Source organism: Bos indicus x Bos taurus, chromosome 14, assembly GCF_003369695.1.
Source record: "Bos indicus x Bos taurus breed Angus x Brahman F1 hybrid chromosome 14, Bos_hybrid_MaternalHap_v2.0, whole genome shotgun sequence".
In the NCBI taxonomy this organism is placed as follows: domain Eukaryota; kingdom Metazoa; phylum Chordata; class Mammalia; order Artiodactyla; family Bovidae; genus Bos; species Bos indicus x Bos taurus.
In genome coordinates this window covers 52,520,195-52,535,302 of record NC_040089.1, presented here as the reverse complement: position 1 = coordinate 52,535,302, position 15,108 = coordinate 52,520,195, and the positions used below count along the sequence as shown (strand labels likewise).

Sequence of the window (15,108 nt, the reverse complement as noted above, 5' to 3'; positions counted from 1 at the left end):
CTATCAGATTTACTCTACCAGAAGGATATAAACTCAGGAATGCTGGGAGCAATTTTCAGTACTGAAGTGCGTTGAATATTATATGTTCCAAATTCATGTTCACCAGGAACCTCAGAACATGACCTAATTTGGAAACAGAGTTTTTGAAGATGTAAAAAGGTGGGAATCTTGAGGTGACATATTACTGAGATAATCCTTAAATCCAATGACTGCTGCTTTTCTAAGTGAGGAGGACATGCAGAGATACATAGGAAAAAAGGCCATACGAAAATAGAAGCAGAATTTAGGAGGCCTTTAGGAGCCAAGCAAAGCCAGGGATAGCAAGAAGCCATAGGAAGCTAGGAAAAGGTAAGGAATGATTCTTCCCTAGAGCCCTCCGAGGATACAGGGCCTTGCTGACACCTTGAGTTTGGGTTTCTGGCCTCAGAACTGTGAGAGAATAAATTTCTATTCTTTTAAGCCATCCAGCTTACAGTACTTTTTTATGGTGGCCCTAGAAAACTAATACACTTACTGTGAGCAGAGAACTAGGAAAAGTAATAAAGGTAAGAAGAAAAAAACAGAGCATGAAATGACTGCATCACTACTACTTTTGTTCCTAAGCTAATTATTTTTTTTCTCTCTAATATCTGAGGAAAGCCAAGTCAGTACAAAATCTTCTGCTGCCAGCTTTTATAGAGAAAGCTTACCTTCACAAACAGGAACTTTTCCAGTCCAGGTGTTATCAGATCTACACACTCTATGTTCTGTTCCACCAGCTAAGAAGAAGCCAGGCTGGCAGGTATAAACTAATGTATACCCATGGGATGGAAGGTCCATTCCTACTACATTTGCATGAGCAGGAGTTTCTGGCTGTTTACAGCTGTGGGCTATGTTAAATAAAGGAAAAAAAAATGTTCAGTTTTACAGACATGTTAAAAAATTTTGAGATTGGAATCATTATATATTTTTAGAGGTATGTTAACGACTTTATACGGGCTTCCTTGGTGACTCAGTAGTAAAGAATGAGCCTAATGCAGGAGATGCAGGTTCAGTCCCTGGATGGCCACCCATTCCAGTATTCTTGCCTGGGAAATCCCATGGACAGAGGAGCCTGGCTCTTTTATGGGGTCGTAAAAGAGTCAGACATGACTTAGGAACTAAACAATAGGAATGCCTTTATATAAATATACTTTTAGATATTCCAGTGCATCAAGGGAAGCTTATCAATGATGTAAATGTAAATGTTTTCACAGACTAGCATTTTCTAAACAATCATCTCTGGAACACTGGTGGATGTTAAAAAATAAATAGAGAAAAAATAAAAGATGTATTCTGGAGAGTCAGTATATATTAGCATTTTAAAGAATCTATTAACTCCTGCAGTAAGATAACTCTTAAAGTTTATCAAACTCAGATTTTCTGTACCAGTTTAGGAAATATTAATTTGTAATTTTTCATTTACTATATTTACTTAAATTAAAAGGTATGTTTTCTAAAGTTAAATTCAATAACAATTCAATATGTTGCTTTGCTAGTAATAATCCTAATGTAGAAAGTACAACTTAATAATTTTTTGCACATGGCATTTTCTGGCCATATTTTAGGTCCATATGCTAGCAGTAGTTTTTCATTCATTTGATTTTTTTGTCTCCTTTCCTCCATGGTTTTACCCATTACTAAATCTCTGTCTTAACTCCACTATTTCACTTATGACACTACTTGACCCTGCCCCTCAGTTTACCTGTTTTGTGTCTTATGATAACCACCACATTCTTAGTCAGAAAGAGATGCTATGAAGACTTCTCTTGCTAAACAAGACATATCTAATCATGTGTTCATGAATACAGACCCTGTCTGAGAAAGAATGTTCTGTGGATAAATTTGTTTGGAAAATAATTTTTGCATTCTTTTCTTAGTGGAGAAACAACTAAACTGTAAATAATATCTAATATTTTAACACATGTAAAAAATAATGTTATATGGATTATATTTAATATAACTCAGTTAATAAAAGTCCATTCTCATTAGGGAAATAAACACAAATAGTCTGTTTCTGCTATATTCTTAACCCTAATTATGCACATATTAGAAATTCCGATATGCTCTGCAGTAACAGAAGCTACTTAATTTTGTTTAAGTCATATGCCAAGTGCAGATCTCCAAAGAATCTTGGTTTACTATGAAAGGTCTAGTCACATCCCACACAGCTGTTCTAAAGTACGTACACACTGTAAGGAATTCTCTTTTAGGGAATTTTGCTGTATTTAAGTATAAGTCAGCCAGGCATGTGACATGACTTCTCAGTGGAGTGTTCTACTGCTTTTCAGTAAACTGGATCCACATAAGCCCCCATTATTATTTGGATGATTCTGACAGGGACAGAGTAAATTTGCAGGACTTATTTGGACTTCAGGAAATCCTAAAAGCTAGATGTCTTTCTGATTAGTATTTCTATTCCTGCTTACTCTTTATTTTTCTCCCCACCCAAAAAAGATGGAGGAAGAGATTAAAATGAGGAAGTAAGAGGGCGGGGGCGGGGGTGGGGGGGGGAAGGATAACTCACCAGCTAAAATTTATTTCTAACTATAATTCAAAAAAGATGGTTTACTAATCTTTTTTCTTATTCAATCTGGTTAGAACGTTCTTCCAACTTATGGTCAGTGCACATTTAGAAGCTTAAGGAAATTCTAAGCAATATTCAATGATTTGGTTAAGGTATACATGCATATTTCTTTTCATGGATGTTTCTAGCTTTACTCAGGTTCTCAGAGAGCTTAACAAAAAAGCAAAAAAAAGATTGAGTCGCTATGTTGGAGCCTCCTATATCTCACAGTACTTCAGATTCATAGGTACATTTCTATGAACTAAAAAATCATCATTATCTAAAATCACCATGTGACCAAACTGAACACAGTTACAAGAGCTTTTCAAAAAGAACACAACTGTTCCCTGTGCCTTCTGGCTTCTTGAAAAATAATGCTCCTCACCGGGCACGGGGGTATACTATAGTAATAACACTATATATGTGACTTATGTTTTATAATAACCTAGAAATAATGTGACTCACCATTTACATGGACATAAACTTATTTTCACACTTGGAAAATAATGCATATAAAGTCTTATCCTTTATAAGTATAATTTCTTATGCTTACGTATGCACTCAGGCTGAATTCCACTCCATGTGAGGTCAGGAAGGCAAGTCCGTGTTGTAGACCCTTGAAGAAGATGTCCTTTTTTGCAGTGGAACTGCACAACACTTCCCACCTAAAGCAAATTACAGACAAAAAACAAATATTCCAGTGTAACTTAAAATGCAGCAACAGACAGAAAAAAGAAAAAAAAATATGGATGACAAAATGCTTTCAAAAGAAATTCTGAATGGTAGAGGTTGGAAGAAAACGGAAATCTGATTTAAAGTAAAAATGGGGAAAAAAAGAGCAAAGAAAAAAAGTAACAGATCTCTGTGTACATTCAGCATCAAATGCTTGAATATAATGTATACACAGAAGTCAAACTTTTTGCCATTGTAATTTGAAGAAAATTTGTAAGATGCCAAAAGGTCGATAAGCTATATATAAACATAAGGTAGACAAACAAAGAGTTAAATAAAGATATATACATGAAGATGGACAAAGACATATGCAGAAATAAAGATAACTAAAAACATGAGGCAAATGAATATGGAGGACAGTAAATTCAATATGAGATTAGACATGAAGGTGTTTACTGAAGGTTGTATTGGTAACAGAAAAATACAATGGAAGACGTTATTTGCTCTAAGCTTTTAGAGTTAGTCGCTCAGTTGTGTCTGACTCTTTGCGACTCCATGGGCTCACTAGGCTTCTCCGTCCATGGGATTCTCCAGGCAAGAATACTGGAGTGGGTTGCTATTCCCTCCTCCAGGGGATCTTTTAAGGGATATTCAACTTGTATAAATATATAGAACAAAGGTTCTCAAGGTGGGGTCCCAGACCAGCAACTTCAGCATCACCTAGGAACTTGTCAGAAATAGCAACTCTGGAATCTTAGCAACCAATTATTTGTGATTTAACAAGTCCTCCAAGAGATTTTGGATAAGGCAATGGCACCCCACTCCAGTACTCTTGCCTGGAAAATCCCATGGGCAGAGGAGCCTGGTAGGCTGCAGTCCATGGGGTCGCTAAGAGTTGGACACGACTGAGCGACTTCACTTTCACTTTTCACTTTCATGTATTGGAGAAGGAAATGACAACCCAATCCAGTGTTCTTGCCTGGAGAATCTCAGGGATGGGGGAGCCTGGTGGGCTGCCGTCTATAGGGTCGTACAGAACATGGACACGACTGAAGTGACTTAGCAGCCAAGAGATTTTAATGAACATTGAAGTTTGAAAACAACTGATATAATAGTAGAAAAGATAATATTAAGAGAAAATACATAGTGGTTAAAACATATACCATGATATTAATAGTTTAGGAAAAAAGAGGACTTTTGGTTAGTTAACATGGATAATTTACACAGTGAACTGGGGATTTGGGAGAAAAGTGGTAAACAAAGAGATACAGCTGAAAAAGAAAATAGACCCCAGAGGCATGTATACTTGGCTTTAACTTTGAATCTGATCTTACTTGAATAAGTTCTATCTCCTCTTTGAAACTTAATTCCCTATATAAAAGTGAAGATGATATTATTTAATTTGAGATATAAGGATTAAATAGAATATATTCACTCCATATAGGCATGGGACATAAATTTTAAATAAATTCCAGCAGTAATTATTAGAACAGAGATATACTCAGTTTCTGAAGAATCTCAAATAGCAGGCTATAGTGTTTGAATCTCTCAAATAAAAACATAAAATTGCTAAAGGTTTCACAGCAACTAAAATTTCTGTAGAAAATAATATTTTTTAAAAATTAAACTAGCCACGGTATGGGGAAACCACAAAACAGAAGAATGATGAACAGTAATTCTAATTATGAAGCTTGTGTTGCCATTTTAGATTTGAGTGGATAAAGTTTGACCAACTTGTGGCAACAGACATAGAAAGGAGGTTGTTTACTTAAAATATATTACAGGGAGAAAATACCAGGATTTATTAAGGAATTAGAGACAGGAGAAGATAAGGATTATTAGAGTCTGCCACTTCAGCCTTCCCCACTGTGTGGAGTCTGAAAATGTTCAATTGTTGCCTTAAGGCTTTTCATATTGAGACCAGCTATATTCCACCATCTTCATATTCTTGATATTAGCAAGAATTATGCTACAACCAAAACATTCAGTTCCAATAATCATTCTCATAACAGCCTTTATCCTTCCAGTTTTCTCATATAATGTCTTCCATTACAGCCTCATCTCTGCATCCAGGAAATTTCTTACCCTCTTAAAGCCTGATTTTGTCCAGTGCTACTATACTGCTCTACTCCAGGGAGCACTTTTCATGCTGTATTCAATATGTGCTAAGTTGCTCAGTCATGTCTGACTATTTGTGACTGATCCTATGGACTGTAGCCCACCAGACTCCTATGTCCATAGAATTCCCCAGAAGAATACTGGAGTAAGTTACCATTTCCTTCTCCAGGGAATCTTCCGGACCCAGGGATTAAATCTGCACTGACGTGTCGATTCTTTACCACTGAGACACCAAATCCTTCAAATTATGCTCCAGAGCATGCCATTCATATACTCCCTGAAGTTGTACAATATGGTGCTACATATTTTTTACTTCCTTGTGTGATTTATACACCTGATCATATAGACTTGGCAATTTTGTTCTTTTGTAAGGCCAGCTCTCCAAAAACCATCACCTCAATCAACCCAGCAATATTATTTTAGCTGAATCTCAGTTAATGGCCACCCTTCACCCATAAATCTCCCCTCTTAATCTACCATTTTACTTCCTAAATTTTTCTGAAACTGTCCCCTTCCCTTTTCTCCACATATACAACTTATTTCAGTCCTTGACATTGATTCTCAATGATTCTCCAACTTTAGCAGATATATTAATCACCAGAAGGGCTTTTCCAAACAAAGAGCTGAGCCTCCCTCAGGAATTTCTGACTAAGTAAATCTGGGGGAGATTCCTAAATCCACATTTCCAAGTTCCTAGGTAATATTGCTGTTGCAGATCAAGGACCAAACTTTGAAAATTACTATTATAGCCAATTATAATAATCATCTAACCTGTCTCCACTTCTCTAATCTTGACCATGTTAAATTTATTTTTCACTCGGAAGTTAGAGTGATTTGTTCAACATGAAAGTTCGACTTTAACATTATCCTTTTTAAAATCTTTACGGGCTTATCCCTCATAAGATAAAGCTACACCACGCTAACTTGACTTATAAAAGCCTCTATAATCTGATCACTAGCCATCTCTCTAGCATCACCATTAACCACTTATTTTACTCAGATTGTGCTCGTATAATATTGAACTTTTGCAGTTCCCATAATGCATGCATGTTTTGACACTGTTCCTTCCACATGGTATGTATTTCCAAACTAATTTTTTCTTAGATCTTACCTTAAAAGATTTAGCTCAGATAAAGTTTCTAGAAAGCTCTCCTTGCAGTAAACAGATCAGGAAAACTGTCTCTTAAGTGCTTCCATAGTTCCTTTCATTTTTATCAGTGTTATCAACCTATCCTATAAAATACTCTCTTCCATTTGACCCACACACCAAAACAGCTTCTCTCAGCCAAGGGTTCTATGTTATTCACCACCATATATCAAGAGCTCGGGAGTCTTGAAAATGTTGGACCAACTAAAGGGATGGGGACTAATGACTTAGTATAAAATTATTTGACTACTTAAAAAGGTTTAACAAGTCTATCGGTTTCTTAAAATGCAGTGATATCCTTTCCATAATTTAATAAAGTTAAATCATTATTTGTTCTTTGAAAAGTACATTTGGGTTATTTCAGCAACCTTTATATTAGTAAGGAATGAGAAACATGATGGATTACATTCTTTTTTTTAAACTTGTAAGGCTTTTTCCTAACATCTGTAATCTTTTCTGAAGTCATAATAAATACTGATTTATATATTAACCAGATACCATAGAACTAAAATCTACAGTTTTTCCATACATCATTAACACATTTAAATAGTAAAATTTTTGTCAAATTCACAAATATCTGGTGGTGGTGGTTTAGTTGCTAAGTCCTGTCCGACTCTTGGAACCCACAGACCGTAGCCCGCCAGGCTCCTCTGTCCATGGGATTTCCCAGGCAAAAATATTGGAGTGGATAGCCATTTCCTCCTCCAGGACATTTTCTCGATCCAGGGATCAAACCATGGTCTCCTGTATTGCAGGCGGATTCTTTACCGAATGAGTCACCAGGGAAGCCCCACAAATATCTACACCAAATATTTAATAGATCTAGAATTACACAGATTTAGAAACTGATTTTTATTCAGAATTTGTTACACTCAAATCAACCATCAAAATATTCTCTAGAGACTTCCCTGGGGGTCCACTAGTTATTATTCCATACTCTCAGTGTAGATCACATGGGTTTGATTCCTGGGTGGGGAATTAGGATCTGGCAAGCCACAGTGCAGCCAGCCAAAAAAAAAAAAAAACCTAAATATTTCAAAATGCTCTAAACATATTATAAAATGTTTTCTAAATATTACTGAATTTTTAATTAATAATTTTCCAGAGATCAATACACTTAATTGTATATTTTACATATCTCTGCATCCTTTTCCAACTTGCCATGTAAATTCCCTTCTGACTATAAATAATTTCTAACATAAATAACTTGAAACTTTGTAGAAAAACAGTTCAGTTTAATCGCTCAGTTGGTTCCAAGTCTTTGAGACCCCATGAATTGCAGCACGCCAGGCCTCCCTGTCCATCACCAACTCCTGGAGTTCACTCAAACTTATGTCCATCGAGTCTGTGATGCCATCCAGCCATCTCATCCTCTGTTGTCCTCTTCTCCTCCTGCCCTCAATCCCTCCCAGCATCAGAGTCTTTTCCAATGAGTCAACTCTTCGCATGAGGTGACAAGCATCATAAAATTTTTTCCATTATATAATTCTGAAAATTCTTGTAAAATAATTTATGAACAATTTTCTTACCAATATTTACTAATACAAGTGTTATGTGTATAAGTAATTATATATAATGCAAGAATTAATTTTAAAAATTATTTTTATATCAAGATTTTTAAAAATCCATATCATTTTAATTGCAGTTAATGTTTAAATAAAATTTTCTTTAAATTGTTTCAAATTAGTATGTTGTTTGCAAATGCATTGAAAATTATGATATATCTAATTAGTAAGTATGACTTATCTTCTTTAACTCTTTATTCCCTCTTTTAAATGTTGTATATTGGTGTTTTTTAGTATTTTTATAGTTATATTAAACATTTTGCCCAAGGAAAATTGAGGCAGCTTCTAATAAAATTTTGATAAATTAAAATTAACAAAGTTGAAGTAAAAAGACAAAGTCATAAAAACAAAAGGATAACACATATGTTTAAGATGCTTAAGATGCAAGGGATTTTCACTGAGCATCAATTTTGGGCCCTGAGAAAAATTGAATTAAGGTGTTTTAAGAATTTTTATTCAAAATAATCAGAATATTTTAATTTTAAAAGTTTAATTTTACTCTTTTGCTTTAAAATTCATGTTATGATATTCACCATTTAATGTAACAAAACACTATGTAATATTCAATGTACTTATGTACTTATTTCAATTACAAACTGGAATTCATATATAATTGCTACAGTTGTTTTGTTTTTTTATTTTAGAAGAGTCATTTAATCCAAAAATCATACTTCCACATATTTTGTAGGGATCATCACATAAAGTAACCGAACGTAAGAAAGGCAAGTTTTAGAGGCAACTCAACAGAACTTATATTTCTTTATAGAGATGCAGGGAACTCCATGGTGGTCCAGTGGTTAGGACTCCTCACTATCACTGCGAAGAGTCCAGGTTCCATCCCTGATCAGGGAACTATTCCACATGCTGTAAGGAATGGCCCAAAAAAACCCAAACCAAAACACAACCAAAAATTCAAATTTCCTCAATATGGCTTGCCTTTATCTATTTGTCCACTTCTAGCATTATTTTCATGATTGCAGCCATGAAATTAAAAGATGCTTACTCCTTGGAAGAAAAGTTATGACCAACCTAGATAGCATATTCCAAAGCAGAGACATTACTTTGCCAACAAAGGTCCATCTAGTCACGGCTATGGTTTTTCCAGTAGTCATGTATGGATGTGAGAGTTGGACTGTGAAGAAAGCTGAACACCGAAGAACTGATGCTTTTGAACTGTGGTGTTGGAGAAGACTCTTGAGAGTCCCTTGGACTGCAAGGAGATCCAACCAGTCCATTCTAAAGGTGATCAGTTCTGGGTGTTCTTTGGAAGGAATGATGCTAAAGATGAAACTCCAGTACTTTGGCCACCTCATGCAAAGAGTTGACTCATTGGAAAAGACTCTGATGCTGGGAGGGATTGAGGGCAGGAGGAGAAGGGGACAACAGAGGATGAGATGGCTGGATGGCATCCCAACTCGATGGATGTGAATCTGGGTGAACTCCGGGAGTTGGTGACCGACAGGGAGGCCTGGCGTGCTGCAATTCATGGGGTCGCAAAGGTTCGGACACAACTGAGCGACTGAACTGAACTGAAGTGAGCGTTACTTTCGGAGAAGGCAATGGCAACCCACTCCAGTTCTCTTGCCTGGCAAATCCCATGGACAGAGGAGCCTCGTAGGCTGCAGTCCATGGGGTCAATAGGAGTGGGACACGACTGAGAGACTTCACTTTCACTTTCATGCATTGGAGAAGGAAATGGCAACCCACTTCAATATTCTTGCCTGGAGGATCCCAGGGATAGGGGAACCTGGTGGGCTGCCATCTATGGGGTTGCACAGAGTCGGACACGACTGAAGCAACTTAGCAGCAGCAGCAGCATTACTTTATGACCAATCCTGGATGATCACAAATAGTTGATCATGTTGTCTTTAGTTGATTATTTCTGTCTCCCTACTCCTCAGTCGTGGATGCTTTTTAGTCTCGTAGTCAAGACAGAGCTTTTCATCAAGGATATTTTGGTAGCGTTAAATATCCAAGTGTTAAATAACTTAGAATTAAATATCTAAAAGTCAAATTAAAAATACTTTATAATACCTTTACATAAAATGTCCTAAATCAATATAATGTGTCTTCTAAATACCAGAGCTCAATTTAGAGTAATAAGCAGTTAGCAAAATATTTGTGTTTGGTATTTCCTCCATAATTAATCTGGACATTGCATCAATCATTTTGACAGCAATTTTCCTTACTAGCTAAAATTGTTCCAAGTAACAATATTTTAGATAAAAAGAGAAATTACTTTTAATACCTTTTTTTCTAATGCTAGAGTGTTTGACATCCCTTACAAGAGATATATTCCTATATTTTAATAATTATATCAATGTCCAAAAATCTACTACATAAATCTTTATAGAAAAGGAGAATGAACAAATAAACATATTAAAAATAAAATTAAGAAATGCAGAGTGCTTCTGTAATTCATAACTTTCCCTTTTCTCCTGTCCCTCCTAGAAGTGGGCTAACCACAGCTATGATTTTATTTAACTCACTACTGGTCACTTGATCAGACCAGAGATAGATACAAAAGTTGGAACATTTTGATTCTGTCTCTGGATATGTGAAACTGAGATCAAGACAATCTTGCTGTATATGCTGCTACTGCTAAGTTGATTCAGTCGTGTTCGACTCTGTGCAACCCCATAGACAGCAGCCTACCAGGCTCCCCCGTCCCTGGGATTCTCCAGGCAAGAACACTGGAGTGGGTTGCCATTTTCTTCTCCAATGAAGGAAATGAAAAGTGAAAGTGAAAAGTGAAAGGGAAGTTGCTCAGTTGTGTCTGACTCTTCGAGACCCCATGGACTGCAGCCTACCAGCTCCTCCGTCCGTGGGATTTTCCAGGCAAGAGTACTGGAGTGGGTTGCCATTGCCTTCTCCGTATGTGACTGAGATGTAAATAGAAACGACATACCTTTTGCCATATGGCCAATCTACAGAGAAAGAAAATGAAGTATATAAATGCAGAGTAATGGAAGAGACTTAGTACTGTTGCCCAGTTCCTAGATTTTAGGCTTGATGAGTCTCACCCAGATCTCTTTTCTTGTGGCCTGGGACAAACCTACACATGGCTTATAATGTCTTTAGTTTTAAGCTAGTTGAAAATAATTCTTGTAAGCAAGGGTTTTCATCAACTGCTAGCTATACCTTTTCTAGTTATATAAGACCATATTTATTTGCTACCCACCAATAAATTGATATTAGAATTACATAACATTTTTTATTCTGTTAGCTCTACATAGGTTTAGTAAACATAATTTACATATAAATATATATAATAAGTATATATACAGACATACACATATATCTGCCATAAACATGTAAGAAAGTTGACGTCCATAATTTAACATACTTAGTATTTCATTTCTAATTTTCATAGAGATTAGTATAAATATACATAAAGATTTTAACATATCTTAAATCTAGCCTATTCATATTTATCTAGAGAGAATATAATGATCTAATACATGTTTAATATCTAAATAATAGTTTAACTTTGTGATAACATTTTTCAGTGATTATAATAGAATTCTTAAAATGCAGAGTGAATGATTCTATTCATTTTAATGGATGACTATTCTAAACTCCAGAGAAGGCAATGGCACCCCACTCCAGTACTGCTGCCTGGAGAATCCCATGGATGGAGGAGCCTGGTAGACTGTAGTCCATGGGGTCGCTAAAAGTCGAACACGACTGAGAGACTTCCATTTCACTTTTCACTTTCATGCATTGGAGAAGGAAATGGCAACCCACTCCAGTGTTCTTGCCTGGAGAATCCCAAGGACAGAGGAGCCTGATATGCTGCAGTCCATGGGGTCGCACAGAGTTGGACACGACTGAAGTGACTTAGCAGCAGTAGCATTCTAAACTCAATTCTATTCATTTCTATTATTTCAAAGGATATTTGCTAAAAAAGGACACAGATTCTTTAGAAAGCCATCTGATTTAGTGTATAGACACTAACACCGAAATTCTGTATTCTATAAAAATACTGCCATTGACCTGCTTTGTTTTGTTTCAGTTTATTGGCTTATATGATGAGGGTTAATGCTGTCTAGCTAGTTGCTTATTTTTCAAGATCTCGATCAGTTGATAAACATTTTATGGAGATATGAATCTAAAGTTTTCTGAAAACATCAACATAATAGAGACCAAGACACTTCTTTACACTTTTGTGTTACCTCGACAACCTGAGGCAAACAGGAAGGATTGGAAAAGCTATCAAATCAATGTTCATACTGTGCCTGAACTGTAGATAAATGATAACTATTTTTAGCAACAGAAATACGGCACCTTTGATGAGCACTTCCTTTAGAAATAGATGTTCCTCAGGTTCACACTGAATTCCACAGAAAAGAGCACAATTTAGAAAACCCTGTGACACAAGGCAATTGGGTAACCTGTAAATTGGCTATTTTCTTTTGGAATCAATATGCACTATGGCTCCCCTATGGCCCCTATAATGAAAATGTTTCTGAATCTCTACATAAAATCTAAACTGGAATAAGAAGAGAAAAGAATGTTAGCCACATACGATTGGACATGTTAAAGTACTCTAACAATCCAACTATGTGTTGTGGAATAATAGGTTATGGTTAAATTATATTTTCAGAAATATTCCACATCAATGATAATGTTTAAAATTATTTTAGTATTATATATATATATATATAAAATAAGAAAAAAAATCTTTTAGTCTTATTGCCTTACTAACCACACTTTTATGCATTTGTTAACTCTGACTCAGAAGTTTCTCTTTAAACCTCTTTCATCTACACTTTTCCTGTCTCCATATTTCTTGTAGATTTTACTCATTTACTCCCTCACTTAATATATCTCTTACCTATAAGCTAGTGCTTATAGATTTTTCTATGCTCACAGGTCTCTCCAATTTTTCTCTTGCTTTATACTCATGGTCAGTCAGGCTATATCTTGAGGCATATATTTCTTTTAATTTCCTATTATTTCCACTCTTTTTTTGGCTGTTGCCTTTTTAAAAATGTGTTAATGAATACAGATATAAGCATGACTCTTTTTCTACTTGCATGAACAGGATCTGTGCACTGAACCAAATAAGCCATTTGATCTAGTTTTATATTAAATGAAAACATTTATTTAAAGTACACACTTGACGAATAACTTAGGCAAGAAAAAGACAAATACAACATGATCTCACTTACATGTAGAATCTAAAAAAATAAACAATGACAACAACAATAGAAATCCAAACTCGCCTAAAAAGAGATCAGATCTGTGGTTACCAGAACAGTGGGCCGGGGATGGGGGGTGTGGCGGAGAACTGAAGGAAGGTAATCAAAAGGTACAAACTTCTAGTTATAAGAGCAATAAGTACTAGATATGTAATATACAATGATGAGTATATATAACACTGTTGTATTATATACAGGAAAGTTCTTAAGAGAATAGGTCTTAATAATCATCACAAGGAATTATTTTCTTTTTTGCTTTTTTAATTGTATCTGTGTGAGAAATGGATGCCAACTAATACAACTGCAGGAATCATTCCCAATATATATGTCACACCATTGGGCTGTACACTTTAAATTTATATAATAATATATATCAGTTATATCTCAATAAAACATGAAAAAATAATAACAAAGTACCTACTTGAAATCCAAATGTATTGTTCTGAGATCCATGACGTGGCACGCCTGGATTGTCACATGATGTACGGGTGGGTTCTAAAATAAAGAAAATATTCTTTTTCTTAAAATAAAAAGTGTAATATTCCTTTAAAACATATAGGTTTATTTAAATGTATATTTATCCTATGTAAAATAATTTTAAGAGATCTAGGGTTTCATGAAAGGGTCCTGGTAATAATAAACAAAAAAAATCTAATAAACATCTCCATGAACAGAAACTTGCTAATCTTAAAGCCAAAAACTCAGGTATAATACTGCAGTTTATACAAATTATGCAATCCATGAACTTTGAACACTTCTAATATAAAAGCATTTGACATCCAACTAACTCTGGTAATAAAAAGTTAAAGGAAAATGAAGGATATGAAAGAGGACCACATGCATAAAACATTTGCTTAGGGATTTTTCTAAGAATTAATCTCAAGTAGGGTAATAGTGCCTTTAAGAAATAATTTATTACACGACTTAGTTATTTGCATTTTCACTGACACCTGTAAGAGAGTCAAACACAAAAATGGTAGGGCTGATAGCCCCTGAGTTGGCTAGCTTGTATGACAGAATTTTTCATAAGTTTACTCAATGTGAAATTTAATTTTAGGAGAAAAAGGAACCCTAAATACACTATTGGTGTGAATATAAATTGGTACAGCTGCTATTTAAAAACTAAAAATAAAACTACCCTGTGACTCAGCAATTTCAATCCTGGGTGTATACACCCCACAAACTAAAGCACTAATTTGAAAGATATTCACAGCAACATTATTTACAATTGCCAAGATACTGAAGCGACCAACAGATGAATGGATAAATAAGATGTGATATACATATATATGAATGAAAATCTGCCATTTGTAGCAACATGGATGGAGTTGGAGGGTATTATGCTGAGTGAAATAAATCAGAGAAAGAAATACTGTATGATACCGCTTATATGTGGATTCTAAAAAAAAAAAAAATAGAAAAAAAAAACTAAATATAACAAAAAAGAAGCAAACTCACAGATGTAGAAGACAGTCTAGTGGTTACCAGTGCAAAGAGGGAAGGAGGGAGGGACAAAAGAGGTGTAGGGAATTAAGAGGTGCAAACCATTATGCATAAAATAAACTAAGAAGATACATAGTACAACATGGGAAATAGAGCTAATATTTTATAACTGCACATGAGTATAACCTTTAAAAATTGTGAATCACTATACTAAACACCTGTAACATATAATTTTGTACATCAACTATATTTGAATGAAAAAATAAGACAATAAAAACACACAAAAATTAGGATTAGAGCAATGTACTTAGAACCATTTGAAATCAATATACCTTTGTAATATTTTTGAAGCAAGTTTAATTTCATTTGAGTATG

At 35.1% G+C, this 15,108-nt stretch overlaps 1 protein-coding gene across 2 annotated transcripts in view; it reads right to left on the bottom strand.

Moving 5' to 3' along the window:
• The window catches only part of CSMD3 (CUB and Sushi multiple domains 3), a 1,467,857-nt gene that overhangs the window by 27,116 nt on the left and 1,425,633 nt on the right, over positions 1 to 15,108 (bottom strand). For both annotated transcript variants that reach the window (XM_027561290.1, XM_027561291.1), the window contains 3 exons: positions 13,712 to 13,785; positions 3,138 to 3,249; positions 690 to 869 (listed from right to left, as the gene is read on the bottom strand). In XM_027561290.1, coding sequence (XP_027417091.1) covers positions 690 to 869; positions 3,138 to 3,249; positions 13,712 to 13,785 — 366 coding nt within the window. The remainder of the gene's footprint in view (positions 1 to 689; positions 870 to 3,137; positions 3,250 to 13,711; positions 13,786 to 15,108) is intronic.